Source organism: Emys orbicularis, chromosome 9, assembly GCF_028017835.1.
Source record: "Emys orbicularis isolate rEmyOrb1 chromosome 9, rEmyOrb1.hap1, whole genome shotgun sequence".
Classification (NCBI taxonomy): Eukaryota; Metazoa; Chordata; order Testudines; family Emydidae; genus Emys; species Emys orbicularis.
Genome location: NC_088691.1, coordinates 24,183,502 through 24,210,581, shown reverse-complemented (window position 1 = coordinate 24,210,581; position 27,080 = coordinate 24,183,502). Strand labels below are relative to the sequence as shown.

Genomic DNA, 27,080 nt, shown 5'->3' with positions numbered 1-27,080 from the left:
GGGCCTAAAGTGCTACTTTGGAACCTAAGTCCTGTTGTGAATCTAGCCCAACACCTGTAAAGTTAAATCTTAATAAGACTCAAGTCATTGTTCATTTTAATTTTAAAGAGTTGAAAGCATAGATAGTTTCTTGCAATTAATGTTAACACAATACAGTTTTATGGAGAGATGCTTTTAGCTTCTCTCTTAATAAACATTTTTATTTGTCAACTAGACATTTTTATTTTTACAAGATTGGCAGCTTATGAGTTTGCTTAATAACAAAAATTGGAAATTTTATTTCCCTTCTCATCAAAATCAGTTATTTTAATTTATTAAATTCTACTGTTTACTGACACGCTGTATTAAATTGAGGTTTCTAATATAACTGAATACCCACTTTCTGTTCTGGAAGCTGTATTGTCTAGACAGTGGAAAACAGTGTCTACTCAGAAAGTGGAAAGCAAAGTTTATCCAGACAATGGTAAACACTCCCAGTTAAGTTAGCACCCCTACAGCAAATGAGTGACCTTGTATAAATACATTATTAGACAAAAGATTTCTAACAAACTCCAAATAACAAAAAACATTGGAGTAGCCATAGAGTCTTAACTCAAAGGGCCAATGTGCAGAAATCTTGTGTCACTTTAACATGGAAGTATCTATCAGGAGGGGAGGAATAGCTCAGTGATTAGAGCATTGGCCTGCTAAACCCAGGGTTGTGAGTTTAATCCCTGAGGGGGCCACTTAGGGATCTGGGGCAAAATCAGTACTTGGTCCTGCTAGTGAAGGCAGGGGGCTGGACTTGATGACCTTTCAAGGTCCCTTCCAGTTCTAGGAGATAGGATATCTCTATTAATTTAATTTAACCATCAATTTGTCAGGTGCCTCTGATGTGGCTGCATGAATACTGGGTCACTGCAGAGAGAATGAGGCATACTCATCCCCCTTGTCCATGGCTAAAAGTGACCCAAAATCCAACCTGGGGGAAAAAACAAACAAACTGACCTATTGAAGCTGTTCTATACAGGATCCACCTCTTTACCAAGTGTCGTGTAGATAGACTTTTTTTTTAAAACAGACAGTGAGAAGTAGGGCTGCCAAGGAAAAATTTCAACTACAGCCCAAATTCAGAGGACGCTTATTAAACATATATGAAGGGAAACCAAACAAAAATGACACAGAAAATTCAAAGGGCAGAAAATCTACCTCGTGTGAAACTGGGCCACATTGACTGGCCACTTACTTAGGAGAAAACAGGAATAAATGCCTCATTTTAAGCTCATTTTAGAATGCAACCCTAACTATGGAGTCACTACCAGGTGCCTCCATAATAAATACCACATTTTATAGGTGTCACCATCAGCCTGTCCTCTGCTCTAGGCACACAGGAATACAATCACTGGCCATTAGGCTGCCAGCAGCTGTGCACTCTAAGAATCAAATGCATGAAACAGGACATCTTCAGGCATCTTTGGAAGCCAGAGGGTTAATGAAGTCAGAGAGTGTATCTAGAATGTAGGTTTGGTTGATGTTTGCCACAGGATAACCCTTTCTGAAGCTCACTTCTCTCCTGTAGCTCTCTCTTGCAATAAGCTATAAACTATGAAATAGTGTTAATCTGCTAATCTGCTAATAACACATTGATTTAATATTGCTACTTATGATAATATTAAATTAATTTGTGCTAAATAATCCAAAGTCCAATCAATTTTTGGCACACTTAGACTTCCGGGAATGATTCTCCCACAGTTTTATGTGACAGAGAGAGACACAGAGGAACTTTTGCATTTAAAACTCGTTGACAAATTATATTAAGATGAAATTCCAGCACTTGGAGGAGATACAGTGTGAAACAGGCTGGGAGGGCATAGATTCTTTCATGCCAATGTGTTCTGTTCCCCAGCTACTTTCAGCCTGGTTTTACCCATCTTCCACCTCCTACATTATCAAACAGCATTGTTTTCATTCCTTCCCTGAGAGGATTCACTCCTTCCACCCTCTCACAGGAGTGTGTCACGGTGTTAGTCCTTCATTTTAAGAAGGAATGCTGCAGCTCCTGCCTGAACCTAACATTCCTCCTAAAGCAGACAGAGATCATTGCACAGAGAAGAACAGAGAAGCTTCTCTTCTTTGCAGCAACTACCATCCCTGCTGGTCTAGAAAACATTCAGATATTTGAAAAACCTAGTGCTTAGATTTGCAGAAGCTATTCAATAGTGGCCAAAACCATACCCATGTGACAACCACCTGCCAAGGGAATGAACCCAAGCAGGGACTGAACCCAAAAGTTTTCATTCTAAAAGCACAAGCCTCTTCTGGTTGAGCTAAAGAAGTAAACGCCTGCAGCTGCAGCAGACTCATTAACCTGTCATGGACCAGCCACTAGAGGGGCACAAATCTCACGCTACGGCAATGTGGGTTACACTCAAATTTTGTGGGTGTAATTTGTGCTCACAGAAGAAAACATTCTGAAAATGCACCCCTACAAATGTTGTGGTTTTGGGGCCCAGATTATATGATTCTTCTATTGAAACATGTCCCTGCCATGATTCGAGTGTGATGGTTTTAGGGAGGTCGGGGAAGGTGCTGGAATTTGTCATTTTTCTCCTCACCTGGCAAGGCCTTTGCCCACTTCACCACATGCACCAGCTGCCTCTCCCCAAGCTCATTCAGGCTGGTCAGCAGAGCAGCAAAGGAGTCGGGCTGGTTGTTGTCATGACCTGCGCACACCACACCAGGCTCAATGGCTTCCAGGACATTGAGGAAAATGGGCTGGCACTCAAACCCATCGATGCGTGTCATCACCATCTTGGAGACCTGCTCATCTGTTGGGCTGGATGAGCTGGCTCCCTCACCATCCTCTTGCAGCTTCAGGTTGCCCAGTTTCTTCAGCTTGCGGGCTGTGGAGAATGACACAGCTTGGCATGATGGTTAAATATAAAACAAACTTAAGGCTTCTTACACTTCCAGCCCCACCACCCACAAGGAGGGTGAAGCTGAAAGAGAGCTGCACCTTCACATTTAGTCTAGCGACAGCCGGAGCCTGGAAAGTTATCCAGGTGCCATGGTGATGGGGGCACTGTGTCAGAACAAGGATGGAGGTCTATTATTGAGGAAAAGCATTCAACCCATTCATTCATACATGGCAAGCAGTGTTACTGAGACAAGGACGAGGTTGCTTGACCTCAAGAGCGATCGGTCCCATCTGCATGGTGATACTTTCAGATATATTTATTTTGGAAGGATTGGGGAGAGAAGAAGAATATGACTGCATGTGTGTGTTGAGGAAAGAGAGTGTGTGTGTGTGTGGGGAGGGGTGGTGGTGTGTATTGATCCAAACAACTGTGCAAGTATAAAAAATAAAAACATAACCCAACATATGACCGACAGCAAATAAATCACTGCACCATGCGACTCTGAAGCACAGAAACCCATCACCCTGTGGCACCACAACATAGCACAATCTCTACATCGTAGTTACCCTGCTGGAAATGTATATTACACCTATCACTGTGGTATCTAGGCACTATTGCCATGCAAATTATTGTGACATCACAAATCCAATACTGTAACTTTATTACAGGATTAAGCAGAGGGAGAAAATAAGCCATGAACAACAGGTTGAACCTAAGCCAAACACTGTAGGACTCAAGCATTCCTACTTGATACTCACTCTACAAATGGATCAAGGAAATCAAAAGACTAGATGGCACCAGAGCTGCTTCACCACAACCATCTCAGTCACTTCCTTCAAAACAGGCAACACTCAAGACAAGATGGCAATTAGCCAGGATCAGGTGGAGCTGCAGCCTTGTGGATGTGTGATGTCAGCATACAGATGGCAAATTGCGGTGCACAGGATGCCACAATGAGGATATCCTAGAAGCCAACACCTACACACTACAGTGATGGACCTCATAGATTAGACAGACAGATACATTAGATCAGTGGCACTCAACCCTTCCAGACTACTGTACCCCTTTCAGGAGTCTGATTTGTCTTGCGTACCACCACGTTACACCTCACTTAAAAATGACTTGCTTACAAAATCAGACATAAAATACAAGTCTCACTGCACACTATTACTGAAAAATTGCTCATTTTCTCATTTTTACCAAATAATTATAAAATTAATCAACTGGAATATAAATATTATACTTAAATTTCAGTGTACAGTATATAGAGCAGTACAAACAAGTATGTCTGTATGGAATTTTAGTTTGTCCTGACTATGATAGTGCTTTTTATGTAGCTTGTTGTAAAACTAGGCAAATATCTAGATGATTTGATGTACCCCCTGGAAGACCTCTGCGTACGCCCAGGGGTACACGTACCTCTGGTTGAGAACCACTGCATTAGATAGATGGACAGATGGTTAGATCTCACATACAAATTATACAGTCCATGAACAAAATACCAGGAACTTCATGTGTACAATTTAGAAATGCTTTGAGATTGGGTATTTAGTGTTCAGTTTAATTTATAATGTTCTGATGTTTACATCAATGGCTGACTGTTTCATATGTATGTAATCTACTGAGCAGAGCGTGTTACTCTAGATGGTAAACCTTTTATCCCCAACAGCCCCAATGAAAATTAATCAATCATGATAAAAAGCTGATTGCTTAGTTCAAGCACAGAAAATAACACAAAAACTGTTGTCCTTGGGGTTCTGGCTCCTACATTATATGATACTCATCTGAAACTTCGTTTCGGCTGTAATTAGAAAAGCAAGCCTCGAAACGTAAAAATGTCAAGTCAAAGTGCAGCTTTGTAAATCAATGCAAAGGCTGATCTTTAAATAATATGCTTTGGATGATCTACAGTGATAGCAATTAAGGGAGGCTGCTCTGAGAAAATGAGAACATGGCAATAAAAATCAGAGAGTAGCATGGAAAACAAGACCAAAGTGCAGCATGACATAGTCCTGCAATTATTTGTGTGGGTCACAAGCAAAACAAAAAACAAGAAATCACTCCTCTCAAACTCCTCCAAATCTCTGATGGCAGCCATATCATCAGGACTCAGAGTGATGTAGCTGCCCCCCTTTAGTAACCTTGAGATACCTTCCCTAAAAAATCTATCATCAGGACAGAATAGGAGAACTGTGCACTTTAAGTCAATAGGTGATTTGGTTTTGGACAAACAAGCAGAGACGTGAGTACAAAGTGCCGATTCCCGGTTACTAGAAATCCCACCATAATCAATAAAAAATCTGGAAAGGCTGGAGGCATGAATGAGCAAGTCAATGTCATGGTGACATGCTGATGTCCTTCAGTTCAACTCTGTGCTGTACTTTTAAAAGTCTATGTGCTTATAGGGAACAAGGTCCTTCCACTTTAATGAGAGAGAGAAATTTCAAATCAGTCCCTTCAGAACTGAATAATCAAGACAAATAAACCAAGAAAAGTGTCATCCATTATAGGTCCTGCATCTACAAAGAGGTAGCTGTTATTGTATGCTATCACATACATGTGCATGGATCTGTTTATATGTGAGACCTACAGTAAGTGTTGTATTCATTTTTAAAAAATTGAATTAATAGTGGTAAAAAGGATCATTGTGAAGAAAGAAAACAGTTAGTTGAAATAATCACCCCAACTCTCATGAGAATATATATGTTATATATGTTATTGTCCAAAAGGAGTGTCAGTGATATGAATAATTCCCATTTCACAGAGAAGGAAGATATAAGCATTTGTGTTTATTTTTATTGCCAGGGATGGAGAAGTTTGATTCTTCCCATCACCAATGAAAATCTGATTTACCAGATCCAGAGGAATTTCAGATCTTTTCTCAGTGGAGGAATTATATTGTATTCAGCCTGGAAAACGAGCAGCTTTCTCTAAGGTATTGTTATTTCCAGGTCATTGGTGTGTACTTCTCTAGGACTGTATATGCCCCATGCCATATCATGTTACCTATCTGGTCCTTTTCAATGTTTTACCTTTTTTTTTTAATCTAAAAACATGAGAGGTTGTTTCAGTGAAAGCATGGGTGAAGCATTCAGACATCTGGACAAACACAGCATCCAGGGAAACACCTAGCCCTCCTCCCCACCACCTTTCAAATTAGCACCACTCCTCTTGACTGGTATTTTGCTTTGCTTATGTGCACAAAATTCCCACTGATGGCAACTGTCACTCTGCACATGCATAGGAGCAAAAATAATTAGAGTCAAGATCTACTGTGAAGATATGAGAGGAGGTTTTTGGCTCCCCACCCTCAATCTGTAAATAATGTGCTGCCATCATTACAAACACCCTGGCAAAATAATTAGATGAATAATGATAGTGAAAAATATATTAACTGCTTTTGCTGTTACTAGAGATATGAAAAATCTGGGAGCCTCACAATATACCGAGTTAAATGCACTGGTCTTCCACCTACTTACCATAAATTACAAGTGAGATGAGTTTGATATTCTCACTTTACTCTTTATTCAATAAATATTTCTGTTGTGTTTGGGGAAAAGCCAGATAATGTATTCACATCATATGATGATGATAATGATGAAATACTTTGCATTCCAACAGTAACTAAGGAGGATATTAAACAGCAGCTACTAAAGTGACGCATCTTTAAATGAGCAGGTCTGGATAACATGCTTCCAAGAGTTTTAAAAGAGTTTGCCGAAGAGCTCTGTGGACCACTAATGTTGATTATTAATAAGTCTTGGAACACTGGGGGAAGTTCTAGAGCACCAGAAGAAAGCTAATGTGCCAATACTTAAAAAGGGTGAATGGGATCACTAAAGTAATTACAGGACTGTCTGCCTGATTTCAAACCTAGACTAAATAATGGAATGACTGCAAAAAGAAGGTAATGTAAGTAATGCAATTTAACATGGAAAATACATCTTGTCAAACTACCTTAATATCATTTTTGATAACAAATGTGGTTGGTAAAGGTAACAGTGTTGATGCAATATACTTCTGTAAGTCATTTGACTTAGTACCACAACACATTTTGATTAATAAACTATAATGATGAAAAATCTACACGGCACATAGTAAGTGGGTTAAAAACTAGCTAACTGATATGTTTCAAAATGTAATTGTAAATAGGGAATCATCACTGAATGGGTGTGAGACTAGTGGGATTCTGCAGGGATTGGTTCTTGGCCCTACACTATTAAAAAAAAATTATGAATGACCTGGAAGAAAACAAACTCATCATTGATAAAGTTTGCAGATGACAAAGAGATTGGGGAAGTGGTAAACAGTGAAGAGGACAAGTCACTGGCACAGAATGATCTGAATCCTTTGGTAAACTTCCTGCAGTAAAACAATATGTTTCAGTACGGCCAAATGTAAGGGTCATACATCTAGGAACAAAGAATGTAGGCCATGCTGACAGAATGGGGGACTCTAACTTGGGAAGCAGTGACTGAAAAAGACTCAGGGTCAGGGTGGATAATCAGCTGACCGTGAGCTCCCAGTGCCATGCTGTGGGCAAAAGGGCTAACGTGATCCTTGTATGTATAAATGGGAACATCAAGTAGGAGTAGGGAGGTTATATTACCTCTGTATTTGGCACTGGTGCAAATGCTATTGGAATACTGTGTCCAGCTCTAGTGTTAGGAATGATTAAAGGACTTGAAAACATGCTTTATAGTGAGAAATGCAAGGAGTTCAATCTAATTACCTTATCAAAGAGAAAGTTTAAGGGTGATTTAATCACAGTCTATAAAAACCTACATGGGGAACAGAAATTTGATATGAGAGGGCTCTTCAATATAGCAGACAAAGATATAATAAGATCCAATGGCTGGAAGTTGAAACTAGACAAATTCAGACAAGAAAAAAGATGCAAATTTTTAACACTGAAGGTAATTGACTATTGAAACAGCTTACCCAGGGTTGTGATGGATTCTCCATCACTGGACATTTTAAAACCAAGACTGGATATTTTTCTAAAAGATATGCTCTAGTTCCACCACAGCTATTGGACTTGCAGAAGGAATTAATTCAGGGAAGTCCTGTGGCCTGTGTTATGCAGGGGAGGTCAGATTAGATGATCACAATGGGTCCTTCTGGCTTTAATATGTAACACTCAAGCATGTCTGCCACATTTCAGTCTCTGGTAAGGAGGAAATCCAGACTGGAACAACAGGGGGTGCTACAAGTCAGGCATGAGGTGCATGGGCAGAACTGTGGGCTGGGAAGCCAAGACCAGAATACTAGTGGGTTCTACAGGCTGTGATTACAGTCCACTGTCAGTGTGTGTGTAGTCTATACATATGGAACAATGTGTGTGTGCGCTCTAGGTCAGGACTATAGTGTATTGGAAACCCCTATTTAGGCAATGCCCTTGACTGGAGTGTCAGAAAGTTTTGCAAGTCAGGACTAAAATGGACTGACAGAATTATAAGAACATAAGAAAATAAGAACGGTCATACAGGGTCAGACGAATGGCCCATCCAGCCCAGTATCCTGTCTTCTGACAGTGGCTGAGTGCTTCAGAGGGAATGAACAGAACACGCAATCATCAAGTGATACATCCCGTCATCCACTCCCAGCTTCTGGCAGTCAGAGACTAGGGACACCCAGAACATATGGGGTTGCATCCCTGACCATCTTGACTAATAGCCATTGATGGATCTATCCTCCATGAACGTATCTAGTTCTTTTTTGAACCCTGTTATACTTTTGGTTTTCACAACATCCCCTGGCAATGAGTTCCTTAGGTTGACTGTGCATTGTGTGAAAAAATATATCCTTTTGTTTGTTTTAAATCTGCTGCCTATTAATTTCATTGGGTGACCCCTGTTTCTTGTGTTATGTGAAGGGGTAAATAACACCTCCATATTCACTTTCTCCACACCATTCACAATTGTATAGACCTCTATCATATCCTCCCCTTAGTCGTTTCTTTTCCAAGCTGATAAATCCCAATCTTTTAAATCTCTCCTCATATGGAAACTGTTCCATACCCTTACTCATTTTTGTTGCCCTTCTCTGTACCTTTTCCAATTCTAATACATCTTTTTTGAGATGGGGCAATCAGAACTGCATGCAGTATTCTAGGTGTAGGAATTCCATGGATATATATAGTGGCATTATGACATTTTCTGTCTTATTATCTATCGCTTTCCTAATGGTTCCAAACATTTTGTTTGCTTTTTTGACTGCTGCTGCACATTGAGTGGATGTTTTCAGAGAACTATCCACAGTGACTCCAAGATCTCTTTCTTAACAGCTAATTTAGACCCCATCATTTTTTATGTATAGTTGGGATTATGTTTTCCAATATGCATTACTTTGCATTTATCAACACTGAATTTCATCTGCCATTTTGTTGCCAAGCCACCCAGTTTTGTGAGATCCCTTTGGAACTCTTTGCAGTCAGCTTTGGACTTAACTATCTTGAGTAATTTTGTATTGTCTGCAAATGTTGCCACCTCACTGTTTATCTCTTTTCCAGATCATTTATGAATATGTTGAATAGTACTGGTCCCAGTACAGACCTCTGGGGGACACCACTATTTACCTCTCTCCATTCTGAAAACTCAGCATTTATTCCTACCCTTTGTTTCCTGTCCTTTAACCTGTTACTGATCCATGAGAGGACCTTCCCTCTTATCCTATGACTGCCTACTTTGCTTAAGAGCCTTTGATGAGGGACCTTGTCCAAGGCTTTCTGAAAGTCCAAGTACACTAAATCTACTGAATATCCCTTGTCCACATGTTTGTTGACACCATCAAAGAATTCTAATAGATTGGTGCATGACCAAAACCGGAAGAGGGCTGTGTAAGGTGCATTAGCAGAGATGTTTGGTTGCTTACAAGTGGAACAGAAGGGTTACTGCAGGTCAGGATTGAGATGCATCAGCACAGCTGTATAGGTGTTCAGGTCTGCAATAACAAGGGAGACTCTAGGGCAGGAGTGAGGTGCATTGGGGACTCTTGCTGAAAAGTTACAAACATTACCAAGTGCTATAACTACTTCACTTCTTCCATTGTCCCCTTTTTTTTGGTTTGATGGTATGGGTCATGAGAAGATCCTGTTTAATGGATTTCAGCTCTCATGTCAGAGTGAACTAAATCAATAATGAAGGCTTCAAAACTGCAATTCTGTGCGAAAGCGGAGAGAGTTTTAAATAAGACATTTGCTTGGTCTCCTCCTTATAGCACTATAAATACTCAAAGCTGCAGGTTCACTGGTCACACATAGCTCTCTACCCAGAAGTGACTGGTGATTAATAAACAGTTAATATGAACTGTTTGACCCTGGAAGCATTCTTGAATGCTTTGTCTTTCTACTGGGGGAGAAAAATAGCAGTGCGTGAATTCACAGCATACATGGCTTTAGAATTACTTTTAAACCAGCATTAAAAACAAATGTAAAACAGACGAGGCAGAACAGGTCAGGGTGACCTGGAGAGTGAAAACTACGCCCCATCGTTAGCAGCATTAATTGTCAGTCTGTCCTATGTGAGAACGTAGCAATGATGTATGGCTGCTTTTATTCAAGGAAACTTCACTATGAATCTTTAAGTAAAAAGAAAAAGAGCTTAAAAATAAATAAAGGCATGTTAGCTTTTGCAAACATAACAAAAGGCTGCTCTGTTGGTCAAGGGCTTAGCGCTCTGCACTGTTGTGCTGGAGATCCTGGTTTGAGTCCTTGTCTCTGTCCTTCCCAGGCTGGCAAGGGCTAGAAGTAATACAGACAGTGCACTGTTGAACAGCGACCCCTCTGGCCAATTAAGGAAGTGCAGATCAGTTCCCAAAGGAGTCCCACTCTAGCATTCCTCATTCCAAAGATGGCTATGATGAGCCTCCAGGGGATATATGTATTGATCCTGCACTATTATAATCAATGGGAGTTTTGCCATTAACTTCAGTGACAGTCGGGGCTATAAGGCAGGAAACAATGCGAGCCTTCGGAATGTAATGGAGTCCCTCCCAAACACATCCTTTACACTGGCGGTAGGAAATGTCACAATACCAGGGAGGGAGAGGAATTATTTAAGCTCAGTACCAATGTGGACACAAGAACAAATGGATATAAACTGGCCATCAGGAAGTTTAGACTTGAAATTAGATGAAGGTTTCTAACCACCAGAGGAGTGAAGTTCTGGAGCAGCCTTCCAAGGGGAGCAGTGGGGGCAAAAGACATATCTGGCTTCAACACTAACCTTGATAAGTTTATGGAGGGGATGGTATGATGGGATAGCCTAATTTTGGCAATTAATTGATCTTTGACTATTAGGGGTAAGTATGCCCAATGGCCTGTGATGGGATGTTAGATGGGGTGGGATCTGAGTTACTGCAGAGAATTCTTTCCTGGGTATCTGGCCGGTGAGTCTTGCCCACATGCTCAGGGGTTAGCTGATTGCCATATTTGGGGTCGGGAAGGAATTTTCCTCCAGGGCAGATTGGCAGAGACCCTGGGAGTTTTTCACCTTCCTCTGCAGTGTGGGGCACGGGTCACTTGCTGGAGGATTCTCTGCACCTTGAAGTCTTTAAACCATGATTTGAGGACCCATCAGGGGCTTGTAGGGTTTTCTTTCATGATGCATTTCTGCTTTGAAATGTGCTCCAAATGGTGTCTTCTTAACTTTGCTGATCTGCTCCCCATATGAATTCAGTCACATTTGCTCACTTTGCTGGCTAAATCTTTCTCTGGTGGGTCTTACTTTTGTTAGCCCTTCATATTCAACTAAACTCTGGAAGAACAAGCAGCATTCCATTCTGAACTGTGTGCTATCAACTGAAATTGATAGTGAAGTTCTGACTATGAAATGTTCCTTGTTGCCAAAGAGTGAGCAGGAAAAACCTCAGCTTGACTCACAGGCACCAAAATGAGTTTCCAGAGTTGGAAGACAGTAAAAACAACCCCCTCGTATTCTACTTGTAAAAGAGCAAATCTGATCTGGACTCACCGAGACAAAAAAGAGAGCCCCACTATTCCATTTTTACAATCGCATTTTAGAGCAGAACTGAGCTTTGAATGACAAATTCAAAACAGCTGAATGTTCTGAACAGCTCATTCACTTGTGCACACACTGAGATATGTTTTCACCTTACAAGGACTGTTGGTTTTTCTTATATCAGGTGAGGCAGAACCCATCCATTTTTACTGCCTGCACTTTGGGTCTCTCCCACATCTTGCTCATACAGTGATGCTTGATTGTGAAAGAGAGTCATGGTCTATTGGACATATTAATCTATGAAAGAGGCAGCTTTCGGGTTCTGTAGCCTGCCTCTCCCCCACCTGGCACAGTGTGATTGAACAGCTAGCCAGACCTTGTGCGCTAATCCAGCAGTGAGTGAGCATGAGAGCGTGTTTACATTCGGCAATTTATTTTCCCTATTTCTTGCCGGGAAGGAATGGATGGTGGGGGTTGGGCTGGCTGCTTGCCTCTGATCTTCTCCTCATTGTGTTATTACCATTTTTTCAAATGCACTATTTGCTGGTGTAAAAGCGGAAGGGTCAGGCAGGGCACTTGCTGCTCTACTGAGTGTGTGTACATGATGGGGAGAGGGGAGTGGTTAGAATAGTCTTGGAGATGGGGAAAAAACTAATCTAAATCATTGCTCCCCAGAGACCAACAAAATTGAGCCTTTTCACTGACAAGTTCCTTGACTATTTCACAGCAGCCTAACAATCCCCATCATATATTATCCAGCTCAGCAATGGAAAACACTGCAAAATTAAGGTGTTTGTGTAGCTAACAATCATTAATGAAGGCTCCCACACCTCATTTTGTGCTGTGTTTAATGCTGCCAGACTCTTTCATTTTCATTATATTATACCATAGGTAGCCTAACTGGCAACTCCCGTGCTCTGGCTGTTAGATGTTCCATCAGCCCAATTTTCAGGGTATTTTCTGCCCCATGCTCTCATCAAACATCAAAGTTCACCACAGATGAGTCATTAATGGTACTTTTAAATAACAGTATTTTAACATATAAAGAGTATAAATCTGAGAGGAAACTTGGCAGCACATGGGCATGTTGATACTTTTACATGGAAATGTGGTAGTTGAGGTTGGTAAAGTGCCTACTTGTACAAGAGAGTAGGTTTGGCCAATTAAGCTATAGTTTCTAGATTTTAAACCTCAGACTTTGAAAGTTTGGGTTTGAGTTGGTTTTGACAAAGCTTCATCGTATGTTTTTCACCTTTTATTCTTCTACAGTAGTTGGCCTGGAGACCTGGCAAAAATGACTTTCAAACACAGACCTTACACTGCACAGATTTCCAGTTAGTCAAAAAGACAGAACCAGATATTCATTTACACTAGGCCTTTTACATCACTCGGGTAGTGTAAAGTCACCCAAAAGTGGGAGTGAGTGGTGTAAAGGTGCTTTGGTGTAACTGAAAATCTGGCCCCCACAGTTTTTATTAAATTTCCCTGGATTAACAAGAGTTTAAATGAAGGGAAGGAATGTTTCTTGAAACTCAAACAAAAGGTTCACTAAATCTCAGAACTTAAAATAAACATTCCAGATGTTTCATGAAACTAAACATCACCTGGGTTCCCACCAGGCCCACTTACCCATTTACTGGTTACTAACTGGTACACTGACTCGGTTAACTGGCTACATGATCAACATGAGCTACTCCAAATACTGATGTAGACTCCCCATATGGCGCTTTCAGGCAGAACCAGAAAATTAAGTGATTAGTGTAACAACACAGCCTTGAAGAGATATATTAACTACCAACTCAGCAATCAGAGCAGACAGGGCCAAACCGTGTTTAACGTTGTGTCAGCTGGTAGTGGGCAACCCTTACTGGAACCAGAAGGATAACCATGACCAACTAACTGGACGTTAAACACAATGGCCCTTGCCTGCTGACTGCTGAACTGTGTTAACATCAACCTAATTTTCTAGTGATGACAAGCCCTAAGGCTATTCTCATAACGAGAGCATAAAATAGAAAAGCCCATCCTGCAGGTCACAGCGGAAGATAAGGCATGTTTTGTCTCCAAAAATCTGTTGTCACATGCTCCAGAACTTTCATATGACAGAAAAGGCAGAGGAAACAGGACTTCTCTCTCTCTCTTCCTGGTATTTACTGAGCACCAATAATATCTAGGGTGCTGAGGCTCTCTCTTCCTCCATGTTCACAGAGATACGTTTATCTCAAGTCGCATGTGTTTCTGTGTTTCAGAGCTTTCAGATACTTTTATTAGGGCTCTGGTGCATCTTTTCCTGGCATTCCCAACTGTTCTCAGGGAATATTTGGGCAAAAACCTGAGGTTCAAGGTTCTTGGATTTGCCCAAGCAGTTAATGAAAGCACCTTAAAATCCCAGGAAGACAATGCCAGAAAGGCATAGTAAAATGGCATTAGGACTCAAATACAATGGGGAGCGCAGAGCTGCCAACCAATCAGAAAGCTTCAGCAGCTGATCCAGTGAATGGGCAAGCCTGACTCCCCCCTGCCCCTCCCCCTCCCCACTTATAAACCCATTTGTATGATACTTCTCAAATGGTCAAAATGGCTGATTTGTTGGCCTCATGCCCTAAAACACCACCCAATGGGGGTTCAATTGACCCAGAAATGGCTTGTCTGTTGAGATTCGTTCCTTCATTAAACGATAGCTGCTTGCACACTACAGGAGGAGCACGGTGACCTGGAAACAAGCCAACTGCAGCAAAAGAAGCCTTCGTGTTTCCTGTGAGGCCCCCAGAATCTTATTCCCAGTTAGCTACAGGGCATCAGCTTGAGTTTTAAAAACATCTGCCTAATATAATGTCTCCTCTCTGATATTCTAAGGACATTTTTGTTGGCCCTGCTGAGCTGCACATTTCAGTGCACTTAGAAGTTTTTGTGGGGATTTGTAGTAATTGCTTCGCTGCTAATTCACATACCTGGTATGGCAGGTGACACTTGGATCCAGCATGGCCCCCTCTAAAGTGCTAACAACCCAATGGAACATCAGGAATGCCAGGGTGACACACTGGAGCTGGTGCTCACCAGGGAGAGTGGACTGTAACCACTCTGACCCCCTTTTTTTCTGATCTACTGTTTCCACCAGCCCACACAGGGAAAACAAAAAGGTGTTCTCTTCTAGGAAAGAGGTGTGTTCTCAGCTCGAGTTAACTAACATGGAGTAAATTCCTAGTAAAGACAAGGCAGTCTGTAGCTTTCATGAGGGTGAGCAGGTCAAGTTAGGATACATCTACACTGGAAAAAAAAAAAAAAAAAAAAGGCCAGTGGTAGCGAGTCTCAGAGCCTGGGTCAATGGACCCAAGCTCATACTACGAAGCTAAAAATAGCAATGGAGATGTTCCTGCTCAGGCTGCGTCTCAGAGCCTTGGCTCCAGCCCTAGCAAGAACGTCTACACTGCTATTTTTAGCCCCATAGAATGAGACCAGTGTGCCTGAGTCAGTTGACCTGGGCTCTGAGACACACAGCCCTGTAGACATACCTTAGAGACTATAGGGGAGTCTAGGGCTTACCTTGACCTGGTAACTCAGCTGAAAGCTACAAACTGCCTTGTTTTCACTAGAATTTTACCTTGTGTTAGCTAACTTGAGATAAGACCACACCTTTTTCCCCCCAGTGAACACAAAAGCTTAAAGGCCCGCAAAGAAAACCGCTGACGTGGACAGAGAGCTCTACAGCCCTGTGACTTTTAATTAACTTCAGGCCTTTCCACAAATGTTCAAGTGAAATGTGATGATGCAGCCACAGGGGAAGCCAGGGTTCAAGCTGTTTATTGAAAAACAAACCCTTGCTCTCCCCTTATTGACCATGTGATGATGTCAAGCACAGATCAGAGAACCAGTAACATGGGAGTTCTCAACTAGCTCGGACTCTGCCTTATTGTGAGACCCTTCATTTCTCTATGCCTGTTTTCCGACCTGTAAAATCAGGATGCTACTACTGCCATGGCCAGGGCACAGGATGTACAGTGCAACAGCTGCACTGGTATAGCGGTGCCCTTGTAGTGCGTTAGTAAAGACGCTCCTATGCTGATGGAAGAGCTTTTCTCATCGGCATAGTTAATCCACTTCCCTGAGAGGCGGTAGCTGTGTTGACAGGAGAAACTCTACCACCAGCATAGTGCTGTCTACACATGATGGGGGGTATGGTTAGGTCTGTATAACTATGTCGCTCAGGGGTGTAGATTTTTCACACCCCTAAGGACTGTAGTTATACCAATATAGGCCTGTAGTGTAGACCTGATGGACGTGTTTATAAAGCACTCTGAAGATGAAAAGAACTAAGCTTTATTGCTCTCTATATGGGATTAATCCATATCCATCATGTTCCAGAAAATAAACACAGTCGACAAGCACTACATTTGACACCTCAAATGAAAGCATTAATGGCACAATTCCGCCACAGCTGGAGACAGCACACACCAACGTGAATCAGCCCCAATGGGGTTAAGGAAAAGCCAATATTTTAGTGACTCGTTCTTTTATTTTCCAGACTAATACATAACTAATAATAAGGTGCAAGCACCACAATTACGGCTCACGCATAACTATCATCTCACCCGGACGGTTATTTTAAAGAAGGAGGAAAGGTCACTAATTAGCTAGAGCTTTTCAGGATTCAAAGGGATTTTAGGAAGGCACGTTAGGGAGTCAGCAAAATAGCTGGAGAATTATACGACTGCAAAGGGGAGAGCTGTGAAATGAGAAAGAATTAAATTGGAGCCTAGAGTCCTTCCATATTTACTGCACCTTTTAAAGGATCAGTCCACTTAAAAGACCAGAGCTATTAAAGGATCATAACCCATGCATGTCAAACCACTTCACACACTGACAAACAATAAAATGCCCATGATATGAATAGCTTTTAAAAAACCAGGAGATAAAAAATGTTTTGGCATAGAAAGATTAAATGGCAGTAGGGGAAAAGTCCCTCCAAGAGAAGTCTGTGAAAATATTTCCTGTTATTCAAAGGCAACCACAGTACAACTTCAACACAGTGCACTAGGGATGGAAAAGGCCCTTTTGGGGAGGACTGAACTTGGTAAATTAGTGAGAACAAATGCAATAGAAAAACAAGAGCGAGGGGTCTGCAATTACAAGCTGCAATAACAATAATTGACTTTGACAATATGTAAGTGTTATGATAACTTTTATAATCCACAAGCGAGGGCTGCAGAAATTTTGGGGAAAACAACGAAAGCTCAGTGATACAAGATATGTTAAATCTTTGCTGAGAGGTGGGGAGAGAGAGAGAGAGAACCATTATTTGTGTGGGTTACCGAGTGTGGGGATTGGCAAAGCATGGATTGAAGAGGCCCTACTGCCCAGCTTTATAAAACAAGTGAGTCCTCTTAACCCTTTGCCTGCCATGACATGGGACTACTTGTTATCTTTAAACTTTAGGGCTGCATGCTACTCCCACTGGGCCAGATGGGCCTAGGTGGTGTCAGTGGCATGTATCCCACACATCAGAGATCCTGCAGGGGTAACTGGAAGAAGAGATCTGTAAAAAGAGTGCATTGTGTCCATAATACGCTTATCAGTTAATTGCAAGAATTTAGTACAGGGCAATGTACAGTCTCTATGGTCAGAGGTGCCAATAGTTTAATCTAGGGAGAGATCTAAAAAAGCGCCACAGGTGTGCGTTCCATATATAAATCATACAGGTGCATATGAAAGCATCAAAGGGTGCTACCGAGCACACACTACCTCCCAGGGTCATCCCTGCTTCGTAGCACTTTCGCAGGCGACAGGAAGGGCAGTTTTTTCTTCTGAATTTATCGATGGTGCAGTCATTCCGGCTGGCACACAGGTATTTCTGTTTACCTAGAAACATTAAAGAAAAAGCAGATGGACAATGGTTCCTGCATTTCCATAGATCAGTCAGAAGGTACTGTACAATCAGGACAAGCTCTCATGTTTTCCCATAGCATCGCTGTATGGACCTGACGCTGTTCCCACTGAAGTCAATGGGAGTTTTGAAAATTCACATTCCTAGTTTAGTTTTGTGTGAGTCTTCTAACAAGAATCTAGTTTTCAGAGCACTGCAGCTCATTTTGGAGGCTGAAAGCCACTGCATATGAAGGATGTACATTAAACAGAAAGGATACCATTTTGAACAAGAAAGGGCTCCTAGCACTGACAGTTTCTGCAGGACATTCCTGATTTGAAATGGTCTTTCCCTCATCTGGCAAGCAGATTGTGTGGGATGTTGTGGCAGCAGCAATACAGTTTGGGGGCCAGCACGATGTAATGTTACGAGATCCAAATGCCATATTGTCTTGATGAAACATCTCTGATATGGAGAAAGAAATCTGAAAATGGAAACCCAAGAGGGCATTGCAATTACCTCCCATTAGCCATCCCACTAGGGCCTTGGGAACTGTGATCATTCCTCCACATAAAGGAGAGCTGCTGGAAAGGCAAACACAATCTGTATCTCCATCAGGATACTGGACAGATGGAGCTGCTTTCTGATAAAATCTAAACCAGATTGGCGTGGACCCCATTTCCTCCCAGTGGAGCAGTGATGCTTTCTGTTAACTTGCTATTGAGAATTCTAAACATGATTCTTCACTTACTATGTTAGCTATCTCTGTTGCTAGATATGGGAATTTTTTACGGGAATCGGCCAGCAGCAAAATAAATATATATATATAAACTGATTTTGCTGTACTAAAACGGTCCCTTTCTTTGGGTGTCCCACCTGAAGATACACGACATCAGTATCTGTCTAAAGGCCCACTTTCAATGCTGTCTTTTAGATTGTAAGCTCTTTGGATGACAGAGAGTCTGTATTTTGTCTTGTGCAGAATGTCATTAGCAATCAGCAAATTTATAAGAATAAAAAAGAAAGTAACAAAAAGATAACCAAAGAACAGGGATAGAATGAGGCAACAGCTGTGCATCTCCTGTGTTACTTCCTCAGCCTCTGTGAAATATTGTGGTCATAGGAATGGGAAACGATCTGGCTGGGTCTCCTCCCTGCAGCCTTGGGTTGAGTTAACAGTTATACCACATTCCTGTGGTTCCTCAGCACCACCAACACACCAAACACTTGCCACTTCCATTAACTCTTTATTGCTATGGGGCCCTAGGGTGACCAGATGTCCCGATTTTATAGGGACAGTCCCGATTTTTGGGTCTTTTTCTTATATAGGCTCCTATTACCCCCCACCCCCTGTCCCGATTTTTCATACTTGCTGTCTGCCCGGTGCATATGAAGACATGTCGCTGACTCAGCCTAGATGTGTTGTGGGCCTGTTGATTTTCAGTGACAGAATTATCAGCATCGCCCACATGGTAGACTTTGCATTTAAATAGCACATTTAAAGCTAGACTGAACAGAACACTAGGAAACAGACTGTGGAGAACAAACCTGCGCTAACTGGGGATGACCTGGATGAGATCTAATAGGTCTTTCCATCTCTAATCACTGTGTGCCAAATGCTGCTTGAGTGAGGGCTGCAGAATTTGTCTCTCAAGTCTATTCTTCACTCTTAGGCCTTGGCTACACTTGGCAATTCACAGTGCTGCCGCGGCAGCGCTGTGAAGCGCGAGTGTAGTCGCACCGCTAGCGCTGCGAGAGCTCTCTCGCAGCGCTGTAAGTACTCCACCTCTCCGAGGGGAGTAGCTGGCAGCGCTGCGAGCGAGCATGCAGCACTGCAGGCGCTGATTACACTGGTGCTTTACAGCGCTGCACTCGCTGCGCTCGGGGGGGTGTGTGTTTTCACACCCCTGAGCGCAGCAAGTTGCAGCGCTTTACAGCGCTAGTGTATCCAATGCCTTAGTAAAATGGCCTGTCTCGAAAGGTATGTGAAACCGGCGATAGGAAACACACTGTAGGACTACAAAGATACTAACTACCAACAAGCAAGAGAGACTCAGTGCAAGCAAACTGCCCCACACTCAGGGTATGTCTACACTACGAAATTAGATCGAATTAATAGAAGCCGGTTTTATAGAAATCGGTTGTATACAGCCGATTGTGTGTGTCCCCACATAAAATGCTCTAAGTGCTCTAGTCGGCGGACCGCGTCCACAGTACCGAGGCTAGCGTCGACTTCCGGAGCATTGCACTATGGGTAGCTATCCCACAGTTCCCGCAGTCTCCGCCGCCCATTGGAATTCTGGGTTGAGATTCCAATGCCCGAATGATGCAAAACAGTGTCGCGGGGGGTTCTGGTTACATGTCGTCAGGCCCCTCCCCCTCCGTCAGAGCAACGGCAGACAATAGATTCGCGCCTTTTTACCTGGGTTACCTGTGCAGACAACATACCACGGCAAGCATGGAGCCCGCTCAGCTCAGCTCACCGTCACCATATGTCATCTGGGTGCCGGCAGACGTGGGACTGCATTGCTACACAGCAGCAGCAGCTAACTGCCTTTTGGCGGTAGACGGTGCAGCATGACTGGTAGCCTTCATTGGCGATCTGGGTGCCGGCAGCCGTGGGGCTGCATTGCACCAGCCCCCTTGCCTTTTGCCTTTTGGCAGTAGATGGTTTATTACGACTGGTAACCGTCCTCGTCGTACAGCAGTGGCTGTCAATCATGGGCACCTGGGCAGACATGCTCAGTCCTATGGAACTGTCTTGATGATGATGGTTATCAGTCGTAGTATGCCATTTTCTGCCACGCGCCCTGTTGGCTCATCGCACGTTAGCTGAGTCTTCCCTGAGCAGCAGATCGTGCAATAGGCCTGAAGGCTAACTGCCAAGCGCCCAGTATTTGCTGCCAAGCACCCAGAAAATGCCGAGGGCTATCAGTCATGCTGCACCGTCGTCTTAAGATGTAAAAAATAGATTTGTTCTGTATTCATTTCCTTCCCCCCTCCCTCCGTCAAATCAACGGCCTGCTAAACCCAGGCTTTTGAGTTAAATCTCGGGGGGGGGGCATTCTGTGTGACAGTTGTTTGTGTTTCTCCCTGATGCAAAGCCACCTTTCTTGATTTTAATTCCCTGTACCTGTACGCCATGTCGTCACTCGCCCCTCCTTCCCTCCCTCCCTCCCTCCCTCCTTCCCCTGGTCCGTCAGATACTAGTTTCGCGCCTTTTTTCAGACCAGACACCATAGCTAGCACTGGGATCATGGAGCCCGCTCAGATCATCGCGGCAATTATGAGCACTATGAACACCACGTGCATTGTCCTGGAGTATATGCAGAGCCAGGACATGCCAAAGCAAAACCAGGACCAGGCGAGGAGGAGGCGATTGCAGCGCGGCGACGAGAGTGATGAGGAAATGGACATGGACTTAGACCTCTCACAAGGCACAGGCCCCAGCAATGTGGAAATCATGGTGTTCCTGGGGCAGGTTGATGCCGTGGAACGCCGATTCTGGGCCCGGGAAACAAGCACAGACTGGTGGGACCGCATCGTGCTGCAGGTGTGGGACGATTCCCAGTGGCTGCGAAACTTTCGCATGCGTAAGGGCACTTTCATGGAACTTTGTGACTTGCTTTCCCCTGCCCTGAAGCGCCAGAATACCAGGATGAGAGCAGCCCTCACAGTTGAGAAGCGAGTGGTGATAGCCCTGTGGAAGCTTGCAACGCCAGACAGCTACCGGTCAGTCGGGAATCAATTTGGAGTGGGCAAATCTACTGTGGGGGCTGCTGTGATCCAAGTTGCCAGGGCAATGAGAGACCTGGTGATATCAAGGGTAGTGACTCTGGGAAACGTGCAGGACATAGTGGATGGCTTTGCTGCAATGGGATTCCCAAACTGTGGTGGGGCGATAGACGGAACCCATATCCCTATCTTGGCACCGGAGCACCAAGCCACCGAGTACATAAACCGCAAGGGGTACTTCTCAATGCTGCTGCAAGCCCTGGTGGATCACAAGGGACGTTTCACCAACATCAACGTGGGCTGGCCGGGAAGGGTACATGATGCTCGCATCTTCAGGCACTCTGTTCTGTTTCGAAAGCTGGAGGAAGGGACTTTCTTCCCAGACCAGAAAATAACCGTTGGGGATGTTGAAATGCCTATCGTGATCCTTGGGGACCCAGCCTACCCCTTAATGGCATGGCTCATGAAGCCGTACACAGGCAGCCTGGACAGGAGTCAGGACCTGTTCAACTACAGGCTGAGCAAGTGCCGAATGGTGGTGGAATGTGCATTTGGGCGTTTAAAAGCGCGCTGGCGCAGCTTACTGACTCGCTCAGACCTTAGCGAAAAGAATATCCCCATTGTTATTGCTGCTTGCTGTGCGCTCCACAATATCTGTGAGAGTAAGGGGGAGACATTTATGGCGGGGTGGGAGGTTGAGGCAAATCGCTTGGCCGCTGATTACGCGCAGCCAGACACCAGGGCGGTTAGAGGAGCACAGCAGGGCGCGGTGCGCATCAGAGAAGCTTTGAAAACGAGTTTTGTGACTGGCCAGGCTACGGTGTGAAACTTCTGTTTGTTTCTCCTTGATGAACCCTCCGCCCCTCCCCCCCCACCCGGTTAACTCTACTTCCCTGTAAACCAACCACCCCACCCTCCCCTACCCTCCCCCCTTCGAGCACCACTTGCAGAGGCAATAAAGTCATTGTTACTTCACATTCATGCATTCTTTATTAATTCATCACACAACTAGGGGGATAATTGCAAAGGTAGCCCGGGATGGGTGGGGGAGGAGGGAAGGAAAAGGACACACTGCAGTTTAAAACTTTAAAACTTTAACACTTATTGCTCGGGAAATCATCTGGGGTGGAGTGACTGGGTGGCCGGAGGCCCCCCCACCGTGTTCTTGGGCGTCTGGGTGAGGAGGCAATGGGACTTGGGGAGGAGGGCTGTTGGTTACACAGGGGCTGTAGCGGCGGTCTGTGCTCCTGCTGCCTTTCCTGCAGCTCAACCATACGCTGGAGCATATCAGTTTGATGCTCCAGCAGCCGGAGCATCGACTCTTGCCTTCTGTGTGCAAGCTGACGCCACCTATCCTCTTCAGCCCGCGATTCAGCACGCCACCTCTCCTCTTCAGCCCGCGATTCAGCACGCCACCTCTCCTCTCGCTCATATTGGGCTTTTCTATAATCAGTCATTGACTGCCTCCACGCATTCTGCTGTGCTCTGTCAGCGTGGGAGGCAGTCTGTAGTTCTGTAAACATTTCATCACGCGTCCTTCGCTTCCGCTTTCGAATATTCACAAGCCTCTGTGAAGGAGAAAGATTTGCAGCTGGTGGAGGAGAAGGGAGAGGTGGTTAAAAAAGATACATTTTAGAGAACAATGGGTACACTCTTTCACGTTAAATTTTGCTGTTCACATCACACAGCACATGTGCTTTCGTTACAAGGTCGCATTTTTCCTCTTATATTGAGGGCCTGCCGGTTTGGTGTGAGATATCACTCACGCAGTGCCAGGCCACAGATTTCAGCTTGCAGGCAGCCATGGTAAGACACAGTCTTTTGGCTTTTTTAACCTTCTTAACATGTGGGGATGGTTTCAAACAGTACTGCTCTCATTAACCATACCAAGCACGCGTTGGGTTGGCCATTTAAAATGGGTTTGCAATGTAAAAGGAGGGGCTGCGGTTTCAGGGTTAACGTGCAGCACAAACCCAACTAATTCCCCTCCCCCACACACCCAATTCTCTGGGATGATCACTTCACCCCCCCCCCCCCCACCGCGTGGCTAACAGCGGGGAATATTTCTGTTCAGCAGAGCAGGAAGGGGCACCTCTGAATGTCCCCTTAATAAAATTGCCCCATTTCAACCAGGTGACCGTGAATGATATCACTCTCCTGAGGATAACAAAGAGCGATAAGGAATGGATGTTGTCTGCATGCCAGCAAACACCGGGACCATACGCTGCCATTCTTTGTTATGCAATGATTCCAGACTACGTGCTACTGGCCTGGCGTGGTAAAGTGTCCTACCATGGCGGACGGGATAAGGCAGCCCTCCCCAGAAACCTTTTGCAAAGGCTTTGGGAGTACATGAAGGAGAGCTTTCTGGAGATGTCCCTGGAGGATTTCCGCTCCATCCCCATACACGTTAACAGACTTTTCCAGTAGCTGTACTGGCCACGATTGCCAGGGCAAATTAATCATTAATCATTAAACACGCTTGCTTTTAAACCATGTGTAATATTTACAAAGGTACACTCACCAGAGGTCCCCTGTGTGCCCACTGGGTTACTGGTTCCAGGTCCAGGGTGATAAACATATCCTGGCTGTTGGGGAAACCGGTTTCTCCGCTTCCTTGCTGCTGTGAGCTATTTACATTATCTTCATCCTCATCTTCCTCGTACCCCGAACCCGCTTCCCTGTGTGTTTCTCCAGTGAGGGACTCATAGCACACGGTTGGGGTAGTGGTGGCTGCACCCCCTAGAATGGCATGCAGCTCCGCGTAGAAGCGGCATGTTTGCGGCTCAGCCCCGGACCTTCCGTTTGCTTCTCTGGCTTTGTGGTAGGCTTGCCTTAGCTCCTTAATTTTCACGCGGCACTGCTGTGCGTCCCTGTTATGGCCTCTGTCCTTCATGGCCTTGGAGACCTTTTCTAATATTTTGCCATTTCGTTTACTGCTTCGGAGTTTGGCCAGCACTGATTCATCTCCCCATATGGCGAGCAGATCCCGTACTTCCCGTTCTGTCCATGCTGGAGCTCTTTTGCGATCCTGGGACTCCATCACGGTTACCTGTGCTGATGAGCTCTGCGTGGTCACCTGTGCTCTCCATGCTGAGCAAACAGGAAATGAAATTCAAACATTCGCTGGGCTTTTCCTGTCTACCTGGCCAGTGCATCTGAGTTGAGAGTGCTGTCCAGAGCGGTCACAATGAAGCACTGTGGGATAGCTCCCGGAGGCCAATAACGTCGAATTCCGTCCACACTAACCCTTTTCATTCCCACAGCTCCAACATTCTGCGTTCTCATTGGAGCATTATGATATTCAAGTCATATCCCTTAAAGTCAATATAATTCCTTTGATATAAATGCATGTCTCTATTCTATGGATTGTGGAATAAGGCACTGCCTGTCCCTACATATTTATCCTTCTGCTTACAGTACATTTTATATTAGAAATGATTTATTCCACCCACTTTACTTTAACCTGCCCTTCAGACAATGACCTATAGCTACTAATCTTGAGACTGAGGGCTGGATTCTGTGGGCAACATGTCAGGAAAGTAACTGCTCAGTGATTCAAAGTTCTCCCACATCCCTAGGGGCTGAATATGTTGTTTGTGCAGCATTTGCAGCACAATGCAGTATTTTTAACTGAACCCATCTTCTAACTGGCCTTGCTTAATGTGGGATTTCCTGTGAAGCAGTGAGTTTATGAACACCTGCAGAGAGCTGAGAGGCCATTATTTATTGTCATTTATAGCTAGCATCTTAAAAGCACTATTCTTCGAATTCAAAGGGAAGGAAAGTAGTTGTAAATGGTAATATTTAACCTGCTTCTACCTTATCATCCTTGATGTCTCAATCTCAAGACACACCGAGAATTAACTTTCCCTCAGTTGCAACGTATTATCTATTGCTTCACATTTTGCTTTCTTGTCAAGTCTGGACACATTTAGTAGATCAAGATTTACCCAATGCACTTCAGACTCTGAGCACCCAAACCCAGATTAGCCTCAACAAAGGAAGAAGCCATACACCCAATGTAATCTGATGTTATGGAGTCATGGAAAATTGTACCTGTCCAAATTCTACCTATAGTGGTTTTCCCTGAAATCCCACAAACTTCGGCTTTCAATACTGCTCAAGGAGCCAACCTTTTGATCCATCTAAGCGTAAGTCTAACCTAACAGCTTTATCAAAGGATTCATATTCGTTCAGGGCCATCCTTAGCTATTTTGGTGCCCTATGCAGCCCCCCTGCGGGGGGGCTGTGTGTGGCCCTGCCCCAGGCCTACGTGGGGGAGGGGGCTGGCCCCAGGTGGGGACAGGGGCTGGCCACTTCCTGCGGGAAGTGGAGTGACCCGGCCCCAGCCTGCTCCGCTCTCCTGGCTCCCAGGCTTGGGGGGAGAGGGGAACCGCCCCCCAGCACTTGCCGGCAGCGCAGCTGGGAGCAGCTGGGAGCCAGGGGAGCGGAGCAGGCTGGGGCCGGGTCGCTCTGCTTACCTTCTGGAGTCCTCAGTGGAGTGGGGGCGGGGCTAGGGCGGGAAGAGCCGGGTCGGGGTGGAGCAGGGGCGGGGGTCCTAGGGAAGAGACAGAGCAGGGGCTGGAGCAACACACAGCTGCACAAGACTCCAGGAAATTTGGCGTATTTTGCGTATGGGTAAGGACGGCCCTGCTTTCGTTGCACTGAATGAAAAAAAAAACCACTTCAGTATATTGGTATTCCTTCACTGAAAAGCCCCCAAATGGCCTGGCTAATTTGTTAGTGCATGGGTGTGGGGGTGTCACACAGCAGGTTGCGACACCTCTGGTTTCATCAGCAACCTCCAAATTCCAAGAGCACCTTGCAGTCAATTACTTGCCTGCTGTGTCCTAGGTGACTGCTGAGCTCACACTAAGAATTCTCAGTCTTCTTCCCACCTCCTGAGCCTCCTCCTAACATTATAAAACTGTGCTCTTTGTCTGACATTGTTGACCTCCATCAGCAAAATCACACCAACAACCTGTAATCAAGGTATCACGTAAGAGTCATGATGAGGCTTTCTGTTATAATAATAATCATCTCTCTCATGATGCCTGGCATGAGGCTATAGCACAGGGCTGAAAACTACCATACAGTTAAGCTCCTTGTAGCTGCCCTTATTAGCACCTGGTTATAACACCCCATGTGCTTGGGTGCCAAGAATGGAAACATAATGAGGCTGGAGTGCATTACTACAGCATGTGATATTTCACTCAATCCTTTTAACACCAAACTTTCATCAGCTCCCCCTCTCATTCCCCCCACTTCTCTCTCTCTTGCCCATCAATCAGCTTTAAGAACATCTAAAAAAACCCCACAGAAGCAGAGACCATGCAAAATCCCACAGAACTCCAATACCAACCCCTTACTAGCAATTAACTAAGGCTGGATAATATACAGCCTCAGTAGAAAATGGGTTAGTTAGCATTATATGTATGTGTGAGAGATAAGGGCACCAGGCACTGAGTCCATGCTTTCTCTGCTGGACCTGCTTGTAAGTGTGAATCAAACAAGAATGGAAGCTTTGCTTCCCAAGGCATTGATGTGGGGAGTAACAGAACAGCCCATGTGGACATCTTACTCTCTTCCCTGCCACATTCATTTTCAATTGTACAATTCCTTTCC

General features: G+C 44.4%; 1 protein-coding gene across 1 annotated transcript in view; it reads right to left on the bottom strand.

Moving 5' to 3' along the window:
- Positions 1 to 27,080, bottom strand: part of AR (androgen receptor) — a 105,464-nt gene that overhangs the window by 11,004 nt on the left and 67,380 nt on the right. The window contains exons 3-4 of the mRNA XM_065410304.1: positions 17,597 to 17,713; positions 2,595 to 2,882 (exon numbers count right to left, since the gene is read on the bottom strand). Coding sequence (XP_065266376.1) covers positions 2,595 to 2,882; positions 17,597 to 17,713 — 405 coding nt within the window. The remainder of the gene's footprint in view (positions 1 to 2,594; positions 2,883 to 17,596; positions 17,714 to 27,080) is intronic.